The sequence below is a fragment of the Mustela erminea genome, chromosome 7 (assembly GCF_009829155.1).
Source record: "Mustela erminea isolate mMusErm1 chromosome 7, mMusErm1.Pri, whole genome shotgun sequence".
Lineage (NCBI taxonomy): Eukaryota > Metazoa > Chordata > Mammalia > Carnivora > Mustelidae > Mustela > Mustela erminea.
The window spans coordinates 20,131,869-20,153,968 of record NC_045620.1 but is presented as its reverse complement, the minus strand read 5'-3'; the positions used below and the strand labels follow the sequence as shown (position 1 = coordinate 20,153,968).

At 46.6% G+C, this 22,100-nt stretch overlaps 1 protein-coding gene across 5 annotated transcripts in view; it reads left to right on the top strand.

The window, feature by feature from the left end:
- DHX35 (DEAH-box helicase 35) overlaps positions 1-22,100 on the top strand; it is a 66,624-nt gene that overhangs the window by 30,561 nt on the left and 13,963 nt on the right. For 4 of the 5 annotated variants that reach the window (XR_004287488.1, XR_004287489.1, XM_032350672.1 and 1 more), the window contains exons 9-16: positions 4,302-4,414; positions 5,524-5,620; positions 6,456-6,614; positions 8,582-8,792; positions 13,107-13,231; positions 16,370-16,424; positions 18,537-18,632; positions 20,401-20,495. Coding sequence is in view for 3 of the 5 variants with exons in the window: in XM_032350672.1 (XP_032206563.1) it covers positions 4,302-4,414; positions 5,524-5,620; positions 6,456-6,614; positions 8,582-8,792; positions 13,107-13,231; positions 16,370-16,424; positions 18,537-18,632; positions 20,401-20,495 (951 nt within the window). In the remaining 2 variants the exon portion in view is untranslated. The remainder of the gene's footprint in view (positions 1-4,301; positions 4,415-5,523; positions 5,621-6,455; positions 6,615-8,581; positions 8,793-13,106; positions 13,232-16,369; positions 16,425-18,536; positions 18,633-20,400; positions 20,496-22,100) is intronic. The other variant, XM_032350674.1, reaches the window with a different exon arrangement.

The window sequence follows — 22,100 nt, the reverse complement described above, 5'->3', positions numbered from 1 at the left end:
CCTCTATGCCTGTGTGGCCCAGAATGCCTTCCTGTGTCTTACTTTTTACCTTTGTCACCACCCCCTAGCAGTTTTTACTATGTTTGAAAATTACCATGTCTGATTCTTAGAATTGTCAACATCTGTGCTTCCGATATCCTTTCATTGTCTTTTGGTGTGGCACAGAGATATTAAAAAAAGAGCTTCTTTCCTTTCTGCCTGCAACAATTGGTCTAGATAGACGTTTTGGATTAGTTTTTCCAAGTGGGAAAGTGGAGTGTAGGAAACTTGGCATGGCCTGGGGTGCTCTGACGCAGGGCACGCTGGGCCTTTAGCAGCCATCAGCTGGGCCTTTGGTGGCTGGGGCATTTACTCCTTCACTCATCCTTGCCCAGCATGTGTGCATGATGTGGGACCTGGCGGGTAGGGTCCTTCCTGTGTGACTGAGGGCCTGCAGGGCTTGGGAGTCCTCACTGAGAGTAAGAGGATAAGGAGAGAAAGCAGGGGGTTGGGGGGGCATGAGGGGAGAGTGGAGGTGGCAGGGTATGGCTTTGGGCGACATTGGACCTGGAGGCCCGAGCATGCCAGACCCCCTCCCTGGTGCCCCAGCTGCTAGGTCTGTGGGCGACAGACTAATTCCAAGCCCTGCTGCTTGCAGGGATAGATGCCCTCTACTCTGCTTTCGCTCAGGGCCTGGGGTGACCCAGGCTGGTGGTGAGGGCACCAGTGACGGTGGCTGGGAGGCCCAGGCGGAGTACAGTGGGGCTGATCACATTGTGGCCTCGATTGAGTTAGCCGCTTCGTTAATGTAAGCCTAACTACGTGAGCAGTTATAGAACACGACCAGGTATAATTACGAAGTATTAATTTTTTAAGACTTTATCTATTTGACAGAGAGTGCACACAAGCGGGGCGGGGGGGCTTCAGGCAGAGGGAGAGGGAGAAGCAGGCTCCCTGCTGAGCAAGAAGCCTGATGCGGGGCTCGATCACACGATCCTGGGATCATGACCTGAGCCGATAGCAGACACCCAGGTGCCCCGAACTATGAAGTGTCAACTTGACCGTTGTATCACAAGCTATCGTTTTTATTTGCTTCCATCCACGTGGCAGAAATAGGGTTGCTGACAACTCCTACAGTTTTTTGTCGTTGGTCCAGTTTCTTGGAGAGAGACTAATTTCTCTTTCCAGATTCCTAGAGAAGGAACTGGGGGTCAGCTGGGCTCAGGTACCTGCTCGGGACCAATCTGTGGATCAAGGGCTGTTGGCCCAGGGTGGGTGTGTTATGTAGACATGGCTGCGGGGAGCCCACTTCTGTGGGTCAGGTCTGAGCAGCTGCCAGGAAAGGAAGATGGCAAATGTCCACAGCATTTACATTCTGCTTCATAGACTGTCCTCTTGCTTTTTGTCATTTTACGTTCCTCGCTGTGTGTCATTTGGTGTGATCCCACCTGTTTAAAACCTGACTCATACTGTCTTTTTCCCGGTGAAATGAACTTGTGTTCATCTCACTCTTGCCTTTTCTTCACTGTCTCACGAGGTGTCTGCTATTGATCCTAGATTTATTATTAGCCTGTAATTTTCTGTATGTGCGTGTTTTATTTTTCTAGATAAAGATAAAAGATAAATATCTTAAGGATACAGATCTCATGCTTTCTCAGTAAATGCTTGAATTTTATTTCTTGAAAGAGGAACTTCCGGTGTGTTCTCTTCGGCACCACATCTTCAGAAATGAGGCCTAGCCATCCTCCCTGTTCTGCCTGCCTACTTGGTAACATTCAGCTCGATTCAACAAGTTGTTCTTAAAATCTTTCTTCTCTGTCTGCCACTTTGGGGTACCGCGGTTCTCCCCTCTCCTGCTTCCCGGAGACTTCCCCTTCAGACTCCTTTGCCGGCTCCTCTTCCTTAAGGCCGCCCACCGCCATGGGCCCTGGTTCAGTCGATGCTTTGTGCTTGTGGCCATCCCGATTGTGTTCCTGTGCTCCAGCTGGAGCTGTTAGCAGCTGGCTTGTCACCAGCTGCCTAAACTCACAGACTTGTGACTTGCCCTGTGACTGTTGGCTTTTCTCTCGCAGTCCCTCTCTCATCGTGGTCATTCGGGCTCAAGATTTCCTTTGCTTTAGGAAGTATTCTCCCTGGGCTGAGAAGTAGCCCGCTCCTCCCTAGCATGCACGTGCGGGCGCTCGCAGTCTCCGATTGCCAGGCCCCATGGCTCATACCTCTGGCACGCTTTGCTTTCACCCAGCCCATGCCCCGTGTCTGCCTTCATTCTCTCCTCTGAGCTATTCCAGTACCTTCCTGAATTAGCTTGCCTCCAATCTGTTGCCCCTGCCCTCCTCCAGAATGGCCACCTGAACCAGGCATCCACAACAACATGACATCTGATGATGTCATGCCTGTGCTCAGTGCCCTTGTCTTGCCCATCAAATGAAATGCCCACAGGCATTTCATCTGGCCCCTTTAGAGTGATAATACGATCACTGACTAGGTACACAGTCTAAGCCAGGCTGGTGCTGACTGCAGTCACACCCAGGGTAGATGGCAGTGTGTCCTTTTGTAGACGAGAGGACTAACTCAGAAGGCGGGGGGGCTGCCTTAGACCTTGGGCTCTCTCCTTTGTCGGTGTCCCCTTTATGTCTTAGTTTATACTCTACACTCTCTAGAGTCTACACTCTCATCCTGGGACCGGTTGTCCCGTCTCCTTCCAGGCAGGAATTGTCGTCCTCATCCATTGAGGCTTCACCAGGGGGCACTGCTGCCTCCATAGAGCCTTCCTGAAGGCCACTCAGTGCTGACCTTTTCTCTCTGAGTAACTTGTGGCTTTATTTTCTGGTCATGTGGTCATTCTGCCTTGGTTTGTGTTGGGATTGGTTCTTGGCATGCCCGTCCCCCCCGGATTATGCACTCTTTTGGGGTGCGGGGGAAACTGCCTCTTCTCACTTGTTTGCATCACTTGTAGCGTGCCTGTGCTGTGCACACCATGGGACACAGGAGGGCTGAAGTCATTTGAACCGAACTGAGCCTGGGGGGAGTAAGGAATGGTGCCGGGGCTTCCTCAGAGCACAACATGGTTCTTTTGTTGGCATGGGGCACTTTTGCATCTGTGCTTACTCCTTAGAGTAATGACCCAATGACCCAATGACCCAATGACAACTTTGAGGTCAGTGTATCGCATCCCATTATTCTGTAGATCAGTCGGTCGACTCTTGTAGAAGTCCGTTCAGTGTACTTGATGCAGCCCTCAGTGCAGTCCAGGCTCCCGGTGTCCAGGAGCGGGCACCAGCATGTTCGTAAAACTATACGGGGAAGTAAAGGAGGCAGGACTGTGGTCACATAGCTAGACCTCCCAGGACAGTAGGAAGCGATGGCCAGCCAGGCCTGTAGGGGACTGGAGTAATCCCTGGTGGTACTCAGATGTATTCCACCTGGCAGGATTTCCCTGTCCCTCTGCCACTGACACAGCAGCTTCCCCCGGCGCTCACTCCCCTGCCAGCCCCTCTGTGTATCTGGGGTCACAGTCCCCGAGAGGCAGTCTTCAGTGGACTCTCCCTGCCCTGTCTTTGGCCAGAGCTCTTGTGCCAGGCCTCCCTGTAGACTGCCAGTCTGGTGACCAAGTGCCACTGAAGAGGACATAGCCACCTTCCCTGGAGGAGCCTCCAGGAGCTCCTTCTCTGCTCAGGGTACCAGGGGAGTGCCGGAGAAGTGTGTAATGCCTGGCCTACCCTGTACAAGATGCTGTGCTAACTCCCACAGGGCATGGGAAGATGGAGAAGACACTGTCCCTACCTACAGCCTGGGGAGCTTATAGTAAATATATAACTGTGACACTAGGACCATACCTAGTATTCCCAGAGATAAGAGCTTTTAAAAAAAATTGATAACCTTGTATGATCTGATCTGTGCTTTTCAGATTAGAACCACACATCAACCTGATTTAATCTGTATTTAATTTGAATCACACCTTTTGGACCCATTTCACTATTAAAATACAGGAGATAAAAATAAGTAATACCACAGCTACGTGTTGACCCAGATGCATTAGTAATAATATGATTTTAAAATCTAACCTTCATTATTTTTTTATTAAACCTTAGTAAAGAGTCTGGCATTGAAATGTGATTCCTCAAAATGGTATTAATAAAAATAGGATTTTTAATAGTTCTTTTGCAACTGCTAATTTGTGTTATATATATCCAGTCTCTGCTACCCACCCCCTGTTCTGGCAGTTTTACATTATTTTCGTTCTTTCAGTGAGTTACCCTGAACCTTTTTTTTTTTTTTTGAGAGAGAAATGAAGTTTTGTTTTTCTTTTTTTTTTTTAATAGAAATTTCGGGATTTCTTTAATCAGAATGAAACCAATGACCCAATGAGGGATACTTGTGTGATCCTTACAGTAGAAGGGCGAACATTCCCAGTGGATATCTTTTATCTACAAAGGTTTGATGATACTTGTGTGTGTGTTTGTGTGTTTTCACCTGAATAGTCAGGGAATTTTCACCTGTTTTATTTAGGTTTTCATTTTTTCAAGCTCCAACCAGCAGCTCGATACAATTAGAAACCAGTAAGCACTGTTCTATGCCGAAGAAATAGGATCATTCAGATTTACTCCATAAAAGTATGCAGCCCGTAAGGATCTTGCGTTTTTAATGATCATGATTAGCAAACTGGGCCTGAGTTACGGAATGGGAAACCCCGAGGGCAATATCCCAGGCTGCTGAGAAGAGCCTGTTTTGTGTTTCCTGTCCTGGATCGGATGTTCTGGAACCCTGCTCAGTATCACCGCTGAAGGCAGTTGAAAATCTTGACACTGATGTGCAAATTTCTATGAGTCTGTGATTAATAGCTCAGTTGGAAAGAGCAAAATGGTAACAAGATTACAAGGAGGAGGCTTTTGATAGTCTTCAGAACTGGGCTTTACAAGACTGCCTGTCTGGAAGGTCAGCAGTGGTGATTTGAATCATTTGGTTCTTAGCTCTCTACATCTTAGTGAGAAGGCCTGGTTGACATGGTTGGGAGGAGTCCCCTAAGATAGGAAGAGACCACCCTAATTCCTCTACCTAGTCACTGGACAAAGACCAGGAGCCTGGTACAGTGCTTGATAAATCTGAAGAGTTGTGGGTGTGACTTGTGAGTTTTTCTTGCTGGAGAGTATATCCATTAGCTCTGAACAGCCGACTCTGACATGCTGTCCGTGGTCAGGAGGGAAAGTGGAAAGGGGGTGCGATCTAGCACCGGGACCGCAACAACTGATTTTCATCAACCAGGCATCTTCGCATGCTAAAGATAGCACCTTTGTTTGCACGGGTTTTTATTTCTTTGCAAATAAAGCCAAGAATCATGGTATACATGTAATTATGGATTACTTTTGAATGCTGCCTTTAAAAAAAGGGGGGGAGGAGTGAATGTTTTGTTTATTCATATACTGTTTATCTACCAGGCAGGCCCAAACTAACTTGCATGAAGCTTTGCTGCCAGATTATTAGGGTAATTAATCTCTAATTAATGAGCATGTCCTAGTGATGATTTTATCTCCTACATCTTTTCAGTCCTGTTCCAGATTATATAAAATCAACTGTAGAAACTGTGATGAAAATTCACCAGACAGAGGGAGATGGAGACATACTAGCATTTCTGACTGGCCAGGTAATTCCACTGGAATTTTCTCTGCTGAACAGACACGTCAAGACAGCACCAAAATTAAACAGGGGACTGTTCCTTTACCTAGCCATTCATTTCACATTTTATTGTATTTTGTGTTTACTTAATTGCGCAAAAAATTGTTTGGATTGATGTCATTCATCTATTGGCCAGGTTGTCAGGGAATCATTTATTCCCACCTGTTGTATCTGCAGAGCGTTCAGTATATTTTAAGTTTATTAGTTGAGTCCAAAGTAAATGATGTAGTCACTGGGCTGTTTTGTTTACCATGATGACATACTGCGTTAGGCACATTTTACGCGTGTGTTTGCTCCTGCAAGCCTCTTTCCCAGTGATAACCGCCTGTCCTGGAGGTGGTAGGTGGGCACATCTCTGGAAGGACAGCTGAACAAGCTCACGAGCGCTTTTAGAACCACCCTGCAGCCGTAATCTTTTCCACTGTCAACACTTTCCACGGTTCCGTAATCTCTCCTAGGGAAAGCTGCTAGCGATTTCTTATGTTACAGCTTGTCCATATGTATGACATACTTTGTTTGCCACAGTACCTGAAAGCTGAGCAGGATAGGAGCTCTTCTATTCACTGCAGATAGTAAAGATTTCAGTAGTAAATCTGACACTTGCAAATTTTCACCCCAGAGGCACCGCTGTTCAGTAGCATTTGATTAAAAACCACCCCCAAGCAGAATGTGGTCACACTAGAAATCATGGACCTGACCATAATTAAAACTTTGATCCCGACTTTCGTTTTCTTGCAAGGCTGATAAAATGACATGCTTCAGATTGATCTCGGTTTCTTTGGTTCCTGGTTGGATGTTTTTAGGAAGAGGTGGAAACTGTCGTGTCTATGCTGATCGAGCAGGCTCGGGCGCTAGGTCGAACTGGGATGAAGAGACACCTCCGGGTTCTCCCCATGTATGCTGGACTGCCTTCCTTTGAGCAAATGAAGGTGTTTGAAAGGGTGTCCCGCAGCGTCCGAAAGGTGAGACTACCCTGATAATCAGGGCTGTTTGCAGCCCCTTCCCTAGGCACTGGGAAGATTTTTTTTTAATTGAAGTGAAACTTGCTAAACTGGGAGGTTTCTTTAAGACTTTAAGGTCCATGTTTCTGTGCGGTAGATCTAAAAGCACACAATAAATAGTACGTTGTAGAGATTTCTAAACCTGCCTCTCGGAGGGGTCACTCTGACAGTAATTCTCAGAGCAAGTGACTTTCCCTTTGCCGGCTCAGTGTTTCCCCATGGCACAAAACCAGTTTGGCTTCAACGACCGTCTCTGTGAATTGTGATCAGCCGGGAACAATAGATAAGTTACTACACGTGGTTTCTAAACCATTTGTTTCAGGCATCAGTTAACCTGTAGAGCCAGATTTGAATCAATTAATTCAAGGTGGGGCTTGAAAATATTTAGTCTTGAAAATGGCGTGGGGGAAAGGATGTGGTGAAAAACACTGGTTGGAAGGAACCAGCAGGCAGCCAGTCTGCATCCTGCTCATCAACCCTGGTCCTTACTCGGCTTTCCTTCCCATTGGATGAGGAAGGCACAGAACTGGCCCGAAGCTGGCTTAGTGGAGCTGTTTATCAGCAAATGGCAGAGAGGACAGTAGGCGAGGAATGGTCTCAGGGTCCACTCCCAATTCAGACCACTTGGGAGAAGGTGCTCATGGCCGTCAGGATGGAGCAACTCGAGTTGGCCCATCGGACTGTGGCCACCCAGGCAGGAGGCCTGGATTCTGTGCCTGGGTGAGTTGCTCAGCCTCAAGCCTCGTATTTTCAGCTGCGAAACATAAATAAGAACCTTTGAGTCAGTGGTTCTCTGCTATAAATTCTTAAATGTCTATCATCTAAAAAGGGTAGGAAGATTTTTTTTTTTTTTTAAGATTTTGTTTATTTATTTGACAGACAGAGATCACAAGTAGGCAGAGAGTCAGGGGGAAGCAGGCTTCCTGCTGAGCAGAGAGCCCGATTCGGGGCTTGATCCCAGGACCCTGAGATCATGACCTGAGCTGAAGGCAGCGGCTTAATCCACTAAGCCACCAGGGCGCCCCGGTAGGAAGATTTTTATTAGATGATAGATGTTAAAGTGTTTTAAAAAGTTCTCAGTGCTGTCTATCTATGTGTGTTCCTTGCTTCTTGAAACGTTCCAGGGGCGGCACCCCGTGTGCTTGAAATAAAATGTAAGTACCTCACGGTGGCCCAGAGACAGCACGTGGTCTGGCCCTTGCTGTCCTCCAGCCTCATCTCGTCCTTCCTCGGGATTCCGGCCTCCCTGGATGTTTCTCCTTTCTGTGAACTGTCTCTTCTGCCTGGATCTCTAGGGCGTTGCCTGCCTCTTGTTACTCAGCTCAAAATCATCTTTTAGAGAGGCTTTCCCTGGCCATCCAAAGTAGCGCAGCCCACTATTGGAACGTCATGCACAAGGAATGTTTTTAAATACTACGTTATGTTCTATTACTGCTCTGTTGCATTTTATTTAAAGTTATTTGTCACTCTGAAGTTTTCTGCTTGTTTAATTTCACCACTTCTCCACCCAAACACTTACACTCGGATGCAGACTCTGGGAAAATGGGGGCCACGTGTTCCTTGTTCACCATACATCTCCAGCACTTCGAACAGTGCCTGCAAAGCCCGACTTTAGAAAATAGTTCAGATGTGAGTGAATGAATGAACGTGTTCATGGTGGTGATTTCCTTTAGTTGTGCAGAAGGCAGAAACTAACATTTGTTGAGTACTTATTATGGACCCAGCACCAGGCTCTAATTGCTTTAGGGATATTTCACGTTTGATGACCCCCACAACCCAGGAGGGGGTGAAATTCTGTATAAACTGCCTCTTACAGATTCTACACTGTTTGAAATATCTTTAATAAATCTGTTAGGATTTTGAGTAGTTTCTTAAAAGTGAAAAGAACCAAATAACTTCTTTCTACTTTTCTTGCTGTGCGGACTTAGGTGATAGTGGCCACCAATGTGGCCGAAACCTCCATTACAATCAGCGGGATTGTGTATGTGATCGACTGTGGCTTCGTGAAACTCCGAGCCTACAATCCCAGGACAGCCATTGAGTGCTTGGTGGTGGTTCCGGTGTCCCAGGCGTCAGCCAACCAGCGCGCGGGACGTGGTGGCCGCAGCCGCTCTGGAAAATGTTACCGTCTTTATACAGGTTAGTGTGGCGTTCCATCAGGGCTTTTGACTTTCTCGTAGCTAGCCTGAGCACTGGAGAGGATCATAGGTGTTTCCTCCCTCGGGCAGAACTTCACATACAATGCAGACCCCGTCACCAGGCCCTTTGTCCCTTGGCCCCTGCTGCTTTCTTCAGGCTAAATGGAGCACTGCTTTGCTGCTGCTCCCATTGGCTGAGGCTGGCCCATGAGTCCCCAGTTACTGCCATCCCCCCTCCAGCCTGAAGTCTGGGTGTAGACCTCCATGTGGCCTGGGCCACGTGTCTTGGGTCCTTTCTTTCTTCCCTTTCCCTCAGCTTAATCTGCTGCTTTCTCGTTCTGGGAGGACTTCTGACTCCTCTGAGGCCCTGCAGTGAGTTCCATCTTTGCCTCTGGTTGAGAGCACCTTGTAGTGTGAAAATGGCAGGCTCTGTCCTGAGACCACTGATAGAAAGCAAATAGTTGTTCAGCTCCTGCTCTTTGCCAAGCACTGTGCTGGGTTTTGAAGGAGCAAGATAAAATTCTAAGAAAGACTATCCCAGCCCTTCAGGAATTTTCTCTCCAGCTTGAAGGCAGCCATGCCTTCGACAGTGATATGTCCAGAGCGTCTCTCTCTCTCTCCGTCCCCCCGCACTCCCACATCTCTCTTTGGTAGGTAATGGCACCAAGATTTCTCCTCAGTTGTCCAGACCGAATTTTCACATCATTTTTGATCCTCTCCCCTGTCCAGCGTCCATCTGCGCTCACTTCCCAGATCCGGGGGCTTTTTTTTTTTGCCTCTTCTTTCCTGCTGGTAACCATCCCCCTTGTTCAGTCCCTGATGCTATTCTTTCTTGTAGTGAATGTGCCAGGGTTTGGGGATCTCAGGCTAGGTGAGCGTGGTCGGTGGAGGCAGCCCCGCAAACAGGTCGGCATGTTACGGTATGATAGGGTTGCCATGTCGTAGTGAGCTTTGGAGGCAGAGAGCAGGGAGTTATCCCACAGGGGAGGGCTTCACAACTGAGCATTTGTGCCTGATCTTACTGGCCACCCGTGGTTATTCAGGGGAAGGGATAGCACCAGACAGAGGGCATGGACTTTGCAGGTACGTGGTGGGGAGGAAGTGGGTAAGGGAAGTGTCAATGGCAGGGGGAATGGCGGAGCCTGAGGCCAGAGCGGTAAGCATCTTCCACCACTGAAGGCGCTAAGGAGGAAAGATGGGAGAGTTAAGAGAGAACCGGGGTTAAAGGCATCTAGAACCTTAGAAAAAGAGTAACCTTCAGGATACTTGAAAACAAATGTATTGGGGTGGAATTCATATCACATAAAGTTAACCATTTTATTTTATTTTTTATTTTTATTATTTTTTTAAAATTTTATTTATTTATTTCATAGACAGAGATCACAAGTAGGCAGAAAGGCAGGCAGAGAGAGAGGAAGGGAAGCAGGCTCCCCGCTGAGCAGAGAGCCCGATGCGGGGCTCAATCCCAGGACCCTGGGATCATGACCTGAGCTGAGGCTCAACCCACTGAGCCATCCAGGTGCCCCTTTATTTTTATTTTTAAAAGATTATTTATTTATTTGACAGACAGAGATCACAAGTAAACAGAGAGGCAGGCAGAGAGAGAGGGGGAAGCAGGCTCCCGCTGAGCAGAGAGCCCGATGCGGGGCTCTATCCCAGGACCCTGGGACCATGACTTGAGCTGAAGGCAGAGGCTTTAACCCACTGAGCCACCCAGGCGCCCCAAAGTTAACCATTTTAAATCAAACTGTTCAGCGGGATTTAATTATGTCCGCAGTGTGCATTACTGCTTGTCCAGTTTCATAATATTTCCCTTACTCTTTATCCATTAAGCAGTTTCTCCGCACGCCTGCCTGCCTCCTGGCAACCACCGGTCTGTTCTGTCTCCGTGGGTTTATCTGTCTGGGATATTTCGTATAAATGGGATCATATAATTTGTGACCTTGTGTGTCTGGCTTCTTTCATTTAGCATAATGAATGCTAAATGTTTTCCTGGTTTATCTCTGCTGTATTAGTACTTCATTCTTTTTTGGGGGCAGGGATAGGGGCAGAAGGAGAGAGAGAATCTCAAGCAGGCTCCCTGTCCAGCACAGAGCCCCACGTGGAGCTCGAGCTCACGACCCTGAGATCATGACCTGAGCTGAAATCAAGAATTAGATGTGCAACCAACTGAGCCACCCAGGCACCCCAGGACTTCATTCTTTTTTTATGGCTGAATAATATTCCATGGATGGATATACCACAACTTATCTCTGTATCAGTTGATTATATCCATCTTTGGCTTTTGTGAATAGCTGCTGCTATGAAAATGTGTGTTTCGAATGCGTGTTTTTAATTGTTTTGAGCAGACACCTGGCAGTGGAATTGTGGGGTCACACAGTAATTCTGTGTTGAACTTTTTGAGGGAGTCAGGCTATTTTTAAAGAGGAAATAGCCAGTGTTGCCTCATGTTCCAAAGAAACAATGTCACAGAATGCAGACTAAAGACAGGCAGGCCGATTTGGTTGAAAGGTCACTGGCCTCCTTAGGAGGAGTTTAGTGGAGTGGGGTTGGGTAGGGCCCCCCTGACAGTAATGGGGTGCACTGGCATCCAGCCCGTAGACTTTCTTGGCTGACTGGCTTCCACATGAGCTTTCACAGAATGGAGTCCTGAGCAGGGTGCTACCTGCTCAGACCCTGGACCGTTTCTCAAAACCCTACAGGACTTTTCCTGGCTTATGTTATCCCACTGTCCACATACATGCCCTGCACTCCATCCCAGCTACACTCTGCCCTTCCTGAACTTAACTTTTCTGTTTTTCCACATCTCTTATCTTTGATACCTTTCCTTGGGCTGTTCCTTCTGCCCAACAGATCCCTTTATCCTTCAGATCCTCTCTCAGATGACACCTCCCTCTTGAAGTGACCTCACATGCCTTTTCGCAGTGACTGCTTCCTCATTCCCTGAGCCTCCATTCTCCTTCAGGAGGACTGTTCACTGGGACCCAGCCTTGGAGGTGACTGTTTTTGGTCTTGGTCCCAGACCTTTTCATATCACTGAAGCTTCTGGAGGCTGCTCCTGCCACTCCTGGCCCAGGGCCTCACATACTTGGTCTTCAGTAGAGTTTAATTGAACGTCACTAACTCTTGGGCAGCACCTGCTTCCTGTGAGTGGCTTCTTAGCAGGGTTGTCCTGGTATCTGAGAACTTCACTTCTCCCTCTGTCAGCAGTGTGCTTGGGAAGTGTGGCTGTCCTACTAAAAAACCATCCCCAAGATGCTCTCGAAACTCAAGAAACTTCAGGAACTTCTGCTGCTGCCTGTTCTTTAGCACCTCCCAGTTAAACCCATGCCTATGGCCATTTCTGTCTGTCTATCCTCAGAACACTGGTTATCTGTTCACTCACAGCCTTTTTGAAAAAAATTCTTTGGTGATAAGTGCTATTTCTTCATGACACTTTTTGTTGTTGTTTCCTTTCTCTAGTTAACAAAACCCTTACGATCTACGTGGAGGTTGGGCCAGCCTCGTCTTGAGGAGGGTGTGTGCAGTTAAAATGTTGACTGATGTGAGTGGGTAGAGCATTCTCTGTCTAATCCATAAGCTTTCTGAATATATACAAAAGTGATTTAATCCCTTCTCCCTCTCCCTGCCCCCCTCCAACTGCCCTGTTTGTCAGGCTTTTATGAAAAGGCCTCCAAGGTCTCTTCCTCCCTATCTGCTCTCCGGCCTCTTCCATCTTGGCACTTCTGTGCCTTGTGCTTTTTCCTGTGGGAGGTCGCCTGTTGTTCCTGAGGGGGCCCATGAGCGTTCGTTGATCTGTTGGGGGTAGCATCAGATTCTGAGCGCCATGTGGGCCTGGCTTGTTGGTTTTAAAAAAGTTAGATTTGGACAGTTTTTGCTCTTTGTAAGATTGGCTCGTTTTTTGTATTCTGTATACTGATTTGCTTGAAACTGTTCTTCGCTTATAGGTACGGTTCTTGCCTTCTAGACTTGCAGCAGCCCCAAGCAGAGGTTGTGGGACCTGGCGCCAGTTGTGATCCAGCACATACCTGGGGCTTTGATTTCATGTTCTCACAAAAAGCACGTTAAAAAAGCATCCTAAAGGAAAAGAACAGACTTCTGTAAAGATACGTTGTTCATAAAGATAGAAACTGCTAAGGTTAAGGTATTTTTTAAATGGAATGGTCTTTTCAAAATATGAGACAACTTCGCGTCGTGATATCTGATCCTAGAGTCTTCGAGCCTCTCACTAGAGAAGGAAAACTGTCCTGTGGGCATAATGATTGCGTTTGATTGTGGCATTTGACCCCAAGCAGTTTTGATTTCTTATCCTCAGAGGAAGCCTTTGACAAGCTGCCTCAGAGTACCGTCCCTGAGATGCAGCGCAGCAATCTGGCGCCTGTCATCCTCCAGCTGAAAGCGCTCGGAATCGACAACGTCCTCAGGTTCCACTTCATGTCGGTAAGTCCTGCTTCTGTCCGGACTGCCCACAGGTGAATGTCGGGACATGAGCTAGAATGCATCACTTTCTAAAAAAAATTTTTTTAATTTCCACTTAGCTCATGTGTCGTGTGCCTGCTTTGCACCAGGCCCCGTGCAGGGTATGGGGTTGCAGGGCCAGACAGGGCAGACACATTTCCTGTTCTTGCCTGACGGGGGGTGACAAGTAAGTGGGTAGTTGCCGTGGGTGGATCCAGTGCTCTGAGGGACAAGGGAAGGACCCCCAGCCCGGCTGGTCTTGGGTGGAGTGAGACCTGAAACCCAAGTAGGATTCCACCAGGTCAGGAGGTGGGGAGACCCGGGATGGCGAGTGTGCGGAGGCCTACGTGAGGGAGAGTCACCACTGGGGGAGCCGGGAGGGCTGCGGCAGAGCTGCGGGGGACGTCCTCGGGGCTGATCCACTTTCTCCTTGTTTCCTGAGGCTCATTCCTGGGAGGGGAATTATTGGGTCAAACAGCCGTAGTCGTTTTGGACATCCGTGATGTGTGGCCAAACCGCTGTGAGCTTCAGCAGCACACACTGCCCCATGCACTGTGCCTCTGTCATGCCCTGTTAGAGGCTTGCTAATTTGGTTGATGTCAGGAAAGGAAGAGAGGACAAGTATCGGTACCTCATTCTTTGATTTCTCGAAAGACAGTTAAAAAAAAAACCATTTATTGGCCACTTTATATTTCTTCCGAGTTGTGAAGCCATTTATCTGTTAGAATTAGTGTTTATTGTGATTTTTAAGAGTCCTTTAATTAATTAGACATTAACCTTTGTCTGTAGTATTTTTTGGAAATGTTTTTCTAGTTTTTTGTATTTTCCTATTTATTTATTTATTTATTTATTTATTTAAAAAAGATTTATTTATTTGACAGAGAGAGAGAGAGAGAGAGAGAGATCACAAGTAGGTAGAGAGGCAGGCAGAGAGAGAGAGGGAAGCAGGCTCCCTACTGAGCAGAGAGCCCTATGTGGGGCTCGATACCAGGACCCTGAGATTATGACCTGGGCCGAAGGTAGTGGCTTAACCCACTGAGCCACCCAGGCCCCCTATTTATTTATTTTAATGTGCAGACATTATAAGTATTTCCATGGTAAAATCTTTCTGTCTCTGTTTCTGTGATTTGTTCTGTTATTCCTGTCCTTATGAAGCACTTCCCCACCTCTAGGTCAGTTAGTAAACATTCAGTCATATTTTCTTCTTGAATTTTTATGATTTGAAGACTAGTGTTTTAACTCTTGTTCTCTCCCAGTTGCATTGTTACATGGTGTGACGTGCCTGGATTCTCAGATAATAAAGTCCCTCATGTCTTATATGTCATAACGAACTAGGTGAATGAAGGAATAGAAAATGCCAGTCTCTCTCCCAAAGAAAACAACTGTGTGTTTATCATAAGTATGGAAAAAATATACTCTTTGATTATTGGTGTATGCAAGAAATTATAGAGAAGATAAACAGTGTATGCAAATTAAAAGCTTAAGAAAAGTCTCCCATCTAAGATGAAAGGAAAGCATATAATGACAAAAACGACATATCAGCATCTTGAGAGCTGCAGTTTTTCATGAATCATTTGGAATAAATATCCACTGGAAGAAAGAGCCAAAGCAAAGGAACCAGCACAAATAGTAAATGAACATTGGAACATGTATGGCTTCTCCAGAAGAGAAATGAGTGTAGATTGAAATTGCTGAAAGGTGTCACTTCGCATTAGTTAAGGGATCAAACACGAAGAAAAAGGAGAAAGTCCAAAGCTGACATAGTTTGGGAAAGTGGTTTTGTACTCTGCTTCAGTCCCGGAGGGCTTTCTGACATTATTTTATGAGGTGTAGGAACTCCTGGTATTTCTTCTCAGGGAAATTTCTCCTGAAAAAATAATTCAAAAGAAGAAAAGGACGTGCATAGCATGATAATGTTTATAGTATCATTGTATATTAAATTTTTTTTAAAGATTTTATTTATTTATTTGACAGATAGATAATCACAAGTAGGCAGAGAGGCAGGCAGAGAGAGTAGGGGAAGCAGGCTCCCTGCTGAGCAGAGAGTCTGATGTGGGACTCGATCCCAGGACCCTGAGATCATGACCTGAGCCTGAAGGCAGGGGCTTAACCCACTGAGCCACCCAGGTGCCCTGTATATTAAATTTTTAAATAGAATAGTGAAGATCATAAACTTTTGGACAACTGAGGAAAGAGGAAAATACGTACAATTTCATCTTCATATATTCCCTTCATGTTATTTTCTCCCTGAAACTGTGTGTTTTGTTTTTTTTTTTTAACAGTTGAAATTAGAGACCATATACAATTTTGTTTATTTAGCAGTTTTAGTTCAATTAGCAAAGAACTGAAAAGCACTGTGTCTTTTATGGAGTATGACCTCGTTGGACTATTATGCAGCCATCCCAAGTAATCATTGTGAAGTTCCTCTGGGCTTAAAAAAAAAAAAACCCCAGAAAACCATACAGAAAAACAAACTAAAATTATACATATGCAGTCCTTCCAGTTGTGTTGAAACAGTGTTCATATATGGTCCCCAAACAGATGAGGCCAGGGAGACAATCTAGTCAGTGTGTGTTTAGGTGAACATACTGGAGCTGTGATTTGGACCAGATAATCACACTGAAGGTCACAGTAGCATCTTTGCTTAAAGAATGTCAGATTGCCTAGCATTCTTTCTTTTCAGAATTCAGATTCTGCGTGTGTCAGTTGCCCCCTGTGGGGGAAGGCCTGGCACTGGGCTCTGGGCGGTGCAGTGTTACCCACCAGGGTTGCTGGAATAGAAGGTTGAGACTGTGAAGGATGAAAGTCAGAAGTGTCTGATGAGAGTGTAGGAAAACAGGGAGGTTGTTCGAAGTAGGGACCCATCACTTCTGGTGGAGGGGAGCATGAGGGAGGGCTCCAAGGGGCAGAGTTTAATCAAGCCGAGATTGAAGACCCAGTAGCAGTAAGGATGCTATGAAGGAGAGGAAGACCGTTGCAAGGGCGCCAATGTGAATACAAGCACGGAGGCTGGGATGTGTGGGGGACATAAGAGGGAAGAGTGATTTGAGTAGGAAATGGTCACATTTTATGTCTGTTACCTGAAGAAATGACTTCAGGAGGATTCTTATGTTTTTACAGCCCCCCCCAGCCCAGTCGATGGTTCAAGCGTTGGAGTTACTCTATGCCCTGGGAGGTATGCCTGTCTATTACATGTTCTCTCATCTGCTTACTATAGATGATAGTGGTTTGGTTGTATTCATGGGCTCTTAGTATCTTCAGGGATGGGACTGCTTCTCTCCATATATATAATTCTTTTAACAACCCTTAAGCTTCAGGGATGTAAAAAGGTGGGACCATAATTAGATTAATAGTACATGAAGTCCAGTTATGGCAATGAACTTATAAAGCATGTTGGTACATCAGGAACTGTTAGAGCCTCACTCCTGAAAGACATCTTGAAGATTCCCTACCAGTATTTTAGATGTTATGTCTTCAGGCCTGTTTCTCAGTCCCTCCACCCCATCCTGAAATCTCTGGCTCAGCATTCTCTTCCTGTCCCCCCTCATTCCATTCCTGGAGTTCCCTGTGGAGAATTGGGTCGATGACTAGCCCATGGAGTTCTTTGGGGCAAGGAAACACCATGCTTTGTAAGAGCCTCTATTCTATTGTTTAAAAATGTAGTGTTTACTCTAAGATAGAGAAAACTGTAGCCTTGAATTCATCTGCTCAGGAAGTACCTGCCTTCTGTGAATACTGCTCCAAATGAACATATTGTCTGGTTTGGTAGTAGGTTTAGGTAGAGGTTTAGTCCTTTGAGATTGTTTTGTTTGTTTTTAACATCTTTGTTGAGGCATAATTCATATGCCATACAAGTTACCCATTTAAAGTGTACAGTTCAGTGGTTTTTAGTATATTCACAGGGTTATATGACCATCATCTCAAATTTGGAACAGTTTCATCACCTAAGAAAGAAACCCTGTACCTATGAGTGCTCCTTCCTTACTCCCTTTCCCCTGCTTCTCTCAACTTCAGGCAACTAGTGATCTAATATGTCTCTGTAGACACGCCTATTATGGACATCTCTCATAAACAGAGTTATATCATCTGTTCTTTTGCGACTGCCTTCTCTCCTTCAGCCAGTGTTTTCAAGGTTCATCCGTGTTATAGATGTGTTGATATTTCATTCCTTTTTATTGAATAATACAACATTTCTTGGATTGGATATGTCACATAGTATCCTTATCCATTTTGGAGTTAATTTTTTTGTATGGGGTCCATCTTCATTCATTACATTTGTGATACTTCCCCCAAAGGAATAGCCAATTACTGATTTAAAAGATGGATTTAGAAGGCCGTTATGTGGGTCTGGGTCATGTCAGCCCAGAGTGAGTGTATGCCGAACGGGTTTCCATCCCTATTCTCAGGCATGTCATAGGACCCTGAAAGCAAGGTTTCCTGGGGTCGTCTGTAATGTGTATGAGAGAACATTGACAACAGAGAAGTTTTTCATTTGGATTGATATGCCTCTAATGCAACAGGAAGTTAAAATATTTTCTATTTCTTCACTGCCCTAAGGAAGCCGGAGAAGGCAAGGGGAACCACCCAGCTTAATCTCCAGCTACAAGCTGAATTATCGCCTTCCAAGAGATGATTATATGGGAACAGAAGAGAAATTACCTTTCCCGTCTTACTCTGAGCTCTGCAGCATGTATTTTAATGGCTTGCCTTGGGAGTAGTCTGCATGGTAGCAGCTCCGGAAACCCATACCTGAATACTGGCTGGTGGCACAGGGGCAAGGAGGGATGTGGGGAATTGGAGTCCACCCAGTTCAGTGAACTGCCCAGGGGGCAGCTGGATGAATAGTCCTGGTGTTGGCACCCAGGAGAGGTCTGGGCAGACATTGAGATTTGTAGTTGCTGGCCTTGTAATTGCTCTCGTAATGTGCAAGGAACGGAGGGCTCGGGATGCCCTTCTGGGACATCTGCACTTGCATTTGGAAGGAGCAGTCTCCGGGGTGGGGGAGGGGAGTGGGAAGCAGGAGGAGGCCGCAAGCCTGTTCCCTGGGAATGAAGTCCTTGAATTGAAGCTCTGCGAAGTGTCAGTTTTTCAAAATTGGCTTTTCGGGAGCTCAGAGTGGGTCTTTTCTTCTTTTAATGTAACCGCATTCTGATGTAAGATTGAGTTTGGTAGCGAGGTTCATCTTTTGGACACCTTTTCGTAGCGTCCGTCGTGCTTATCCTGGTAACCGTACATCTTCCAACAGAAGGTACACGCCTTCTGATTTCTGTTGTTGTTCTTACGGCAGGTCTGGACAAAGACTGTCGCCTAACTGAACCTCTTGGCATGAGAATCGCAGAGTTTCCTTTGAACCCCATGTTTGCAAAAATGCTGCTTGAATCAGGTAGGTGGAGACCAGTAGTTCTCACTGATTCTGTCAGGATTAGCTCTTTGAATTTTGTGCACCCTGGGGAAGAGGGCATGATATATTCCGTGTAGTGAAGGAGCTTTCCTCTAATGCTGTCTGACTTGGGCATGTGGTTAACTGGGGAATCTGTGTCAGTCACCATTAATTCATTCAGTAGACAGTTTTTGTTTTCCTGGGGGCCTAGAACAGACGCCTGATTTTTTTTTTAAACATGGAAGTTTTTTTTTTTTTAAATTATGATAAAAAATACATGAAGTGTACCATTTAAACATTTTTAAGTGTAAAGTTCTGAGGCATTAAGTACACTCACACTTTCAGTCGGCCCTTATCACCATCCATTTCCAGAACTTTTTCTTCTTTTTACACTGAAACTCTGTCCCCATTAAACACCAACTCCCCACTCCCTCCTCCCCCCGGCCCTACAGCCACCCTCCTACTCTGTCGTCATGAATTTGATGATTCTGGGAACCTCCCTTCAGCGGAATCCTATAATATTTGCCCTTCTGTGACAGGTTTATTTCATTTGACATACTGTCTTCGAAGGTTCATTCATGGTGTAGCCTGTGTCAGAATGCCCCCTTTTTAAGGCTGCCTAGTGTTTCCCTGTGTGTGCCGTTCTCCTGCTGGTGGATACTACTGAATATAAAAGTTGCTTCCACCTTCCAGCTGTTGTGAATAAGGCTGCTGTGAGCACTGGCATAGAAGTGTCTGTTGGAGTCCCTGCTTTCCCTTTTGGGTGTGTGCTTCCAGTGGAACTGCTGAATCATCCAATAATTCGGTGTTTAATTCTTGGAGGCCTCCCCGTACTATTTTCCCGAGGTCACACCCCTTTCTACTCCCACCACCAGCACACAAGGGGCCCAGCTTCCCTGATGCCTTCAGATGTCTGTGAGGATGGGAGTAAGGGGCAAAAGTTCTGAAGTTAGAGGTCAAGTCAGAATCATCTACCCGCCACCTCGACCAGGAAAAGCAATTAGAATTTCTTCTTGCTTTTGGCTAACTTTTGTATGCACTAGCAATTTACAAAGCTGTATTTCAGACTAAGCGTGGTGAGGGGGGTAGCTTTAGTTTTGAAACACCCGGATGACCTCAGGCTTAATTGAGAAATGGGACTCTTAAGTTTGGGGTTGGGGTGCGTGTCAGTCATGAGGCTGGAAGCTGTGGGGAGGAGGACAGGTGCGACAGTTCGCTGTCACCGTCCAGTGTGCCCCGGATGCTGATGGCTGCAGACCCTGTTCCCAGGTGTGAGCAGTCGCTGCCCGAGGAGGGCTGCCCTGGTTTAGGTGTGTATGGGGCTTGCCAGGTCAGGTGAGCCCTGTCAGGAGGGAGACCAGCCCTGAGAAGGGTCCAGGAAGAGAGATACTGCAGAAGGGACACAACCCATATACTCTCTGCGCCACACCCCCCTCCCCTGCCTCGGATTTTGGCCAGGATCCTAGCTGTTCCAATTGAGAGTAGGGAACAGGTGTGGAGCGAACCCGCCCTTAGTGACTCGGCTCCTTTGGTCCCACCGTGGTGTGTAACTGGAGTTCTCAGAACCCTCCTGGGCCTCTGTTCATCTGGGCCACATGTGGGACATTACATTCAGAAGGGTAAAGTGTTGATATGTTATGCACTTTAACAATCAAACTGTATATACATATATGACTTTAGTTTGTAGTATGGTATAAGGAAAATAATGAAATGTCTTTCACTTCTCATTGATAGTACATGTTTGAAGTCAAACATGCTTTTTGTTTTATAGGAAATTTTGGCTGTTCTCAGGAAATTCTAAGCATTGCAGCCATGATGCAAATCCAGAATATCTTTGTGGTCCCCTCAAACCAGAAGTCTCAGGCAGTAAGTCTAGCCTTTTCCCCAAGTAATTCATACCAGTCTCTTCGACCGTGGGTTCCCTTGTTGAAATTCTCTGGGAACCGCTGATGACAGGGCTGTGCAGATGGGACCCACTTGCATTCTGAGTGTTTGCGATGTGCCTGACATTGTGCCAGACATTTTATGTGCGTTGTGTTCCCTTGTGTCTTCACCATAATCCTGGGAGGTAAACACTGTTCTCATCATCTTTAGAGGTGGAGGCGCAGAAAGGTTATATAACTCATGTTCGTGATTGCACAACTGTGGAGCAGTTGCCTTTCATAGTCTGGAGCCCCCAGTCACAACTGTGACCTGTTGCTCTCCCCATAAGGGAAATGGCCTTCATGCTTCTCTGGGAGCAAGCTGGGTGGTGCACTGGCGATATAAGAAGCAGTGCCTGGGCATAGCTGGCTGATTTTGGTGGCAGTGGAGGAGTACTCTAAGCCAGGGAGATGGCAGGGCCCTGCCCGAGGCCCCGGCACCAGACACGGCTGAAGGAGTGAGTGCTGGGGAGATTGGAGAAATCAGGCTACGAAGAGCACCCTGGAGGCGAGGTGCACTGACAGAGGCAGGCCAGGGTGAAATCGGCTGGTTCCTGCCGGAAGAGTGGGAAGTGGCAGCCTTGCACACGCAGGAGCTGAACTTGGACGTGTGGTGATTGTCTTCTTCCCGGACAGTCGTAACATGATAGATGACATTTTCCAGCCTCTGTGCCTGGTGTTATGTCCATTTTCTCCCTTTTTTGTTTGCTTTTCTGTTACACTTTCTGACAGTCCTTCCTCAGAGTAGACAGACTCGTTTTCAAGATGAGGAACCTGAGGTGCTGACCACTGTCTGGAATTATACTGTTTCCCCTCCCCGGTCCAGCCTCTCTGCTGTGTTCTCCCCTGGGCCTTCCTCCCACCTGCTGTACCATATTTGGCTTGTTTGCTTGTTTGTTTTTTGCTCCCACCACTGCTTGATTCACTGCTATATCCCAAATGCTTAGAACAGCCCCTGACCTCTGGTAGTGTCCCAGAAATACCTATTAAGGAAGGAATGGAAGGAAGGCAGGAAGGTGGCTAGGTAGGCTTTGATTATGTGATATTTGATGCAAAGAGAAAATTCTAGAGATACTAAGCAAATTTGTTTGCTTACTTATGTGTTGTATGTGCTGAGTTCTTGTACTTGCGAGAAGAGGGTGGTGTTGCCCAGGATCATATAGAAAGGAAAACTGAGGGATGGGGTCTGAAAGGATTGCGTGGCTGGTGGTCGCCTCCGAATACAGAGTTGTCTCCCGCGCGCCAGACTGCTGGCCACCTGCCCTCCAGGAATGTGCATTCTTCTAGGGGCTGTGGTGGGGGGTGGGGGGGGTGGAGGTTCTTCTGAAAGAGATGGTATGGACTGGGTAGAGCAGGAGAGAGGTAAGAACACTGACGCTTCCCTAATACCTCTGGCAGGTGTGAGAGTGAATCCTCTTAATCCCGCAGCAGTCCTGATAGGTTTAATAATCCCAATTTTACAGATAAAGAAGCTGAGGCCAAGAAAGTGTATATTACCAGTCTGAGGTTTTGGGGAGGTGGTGGAGTCAGACCGGGTACAGACCGGGTA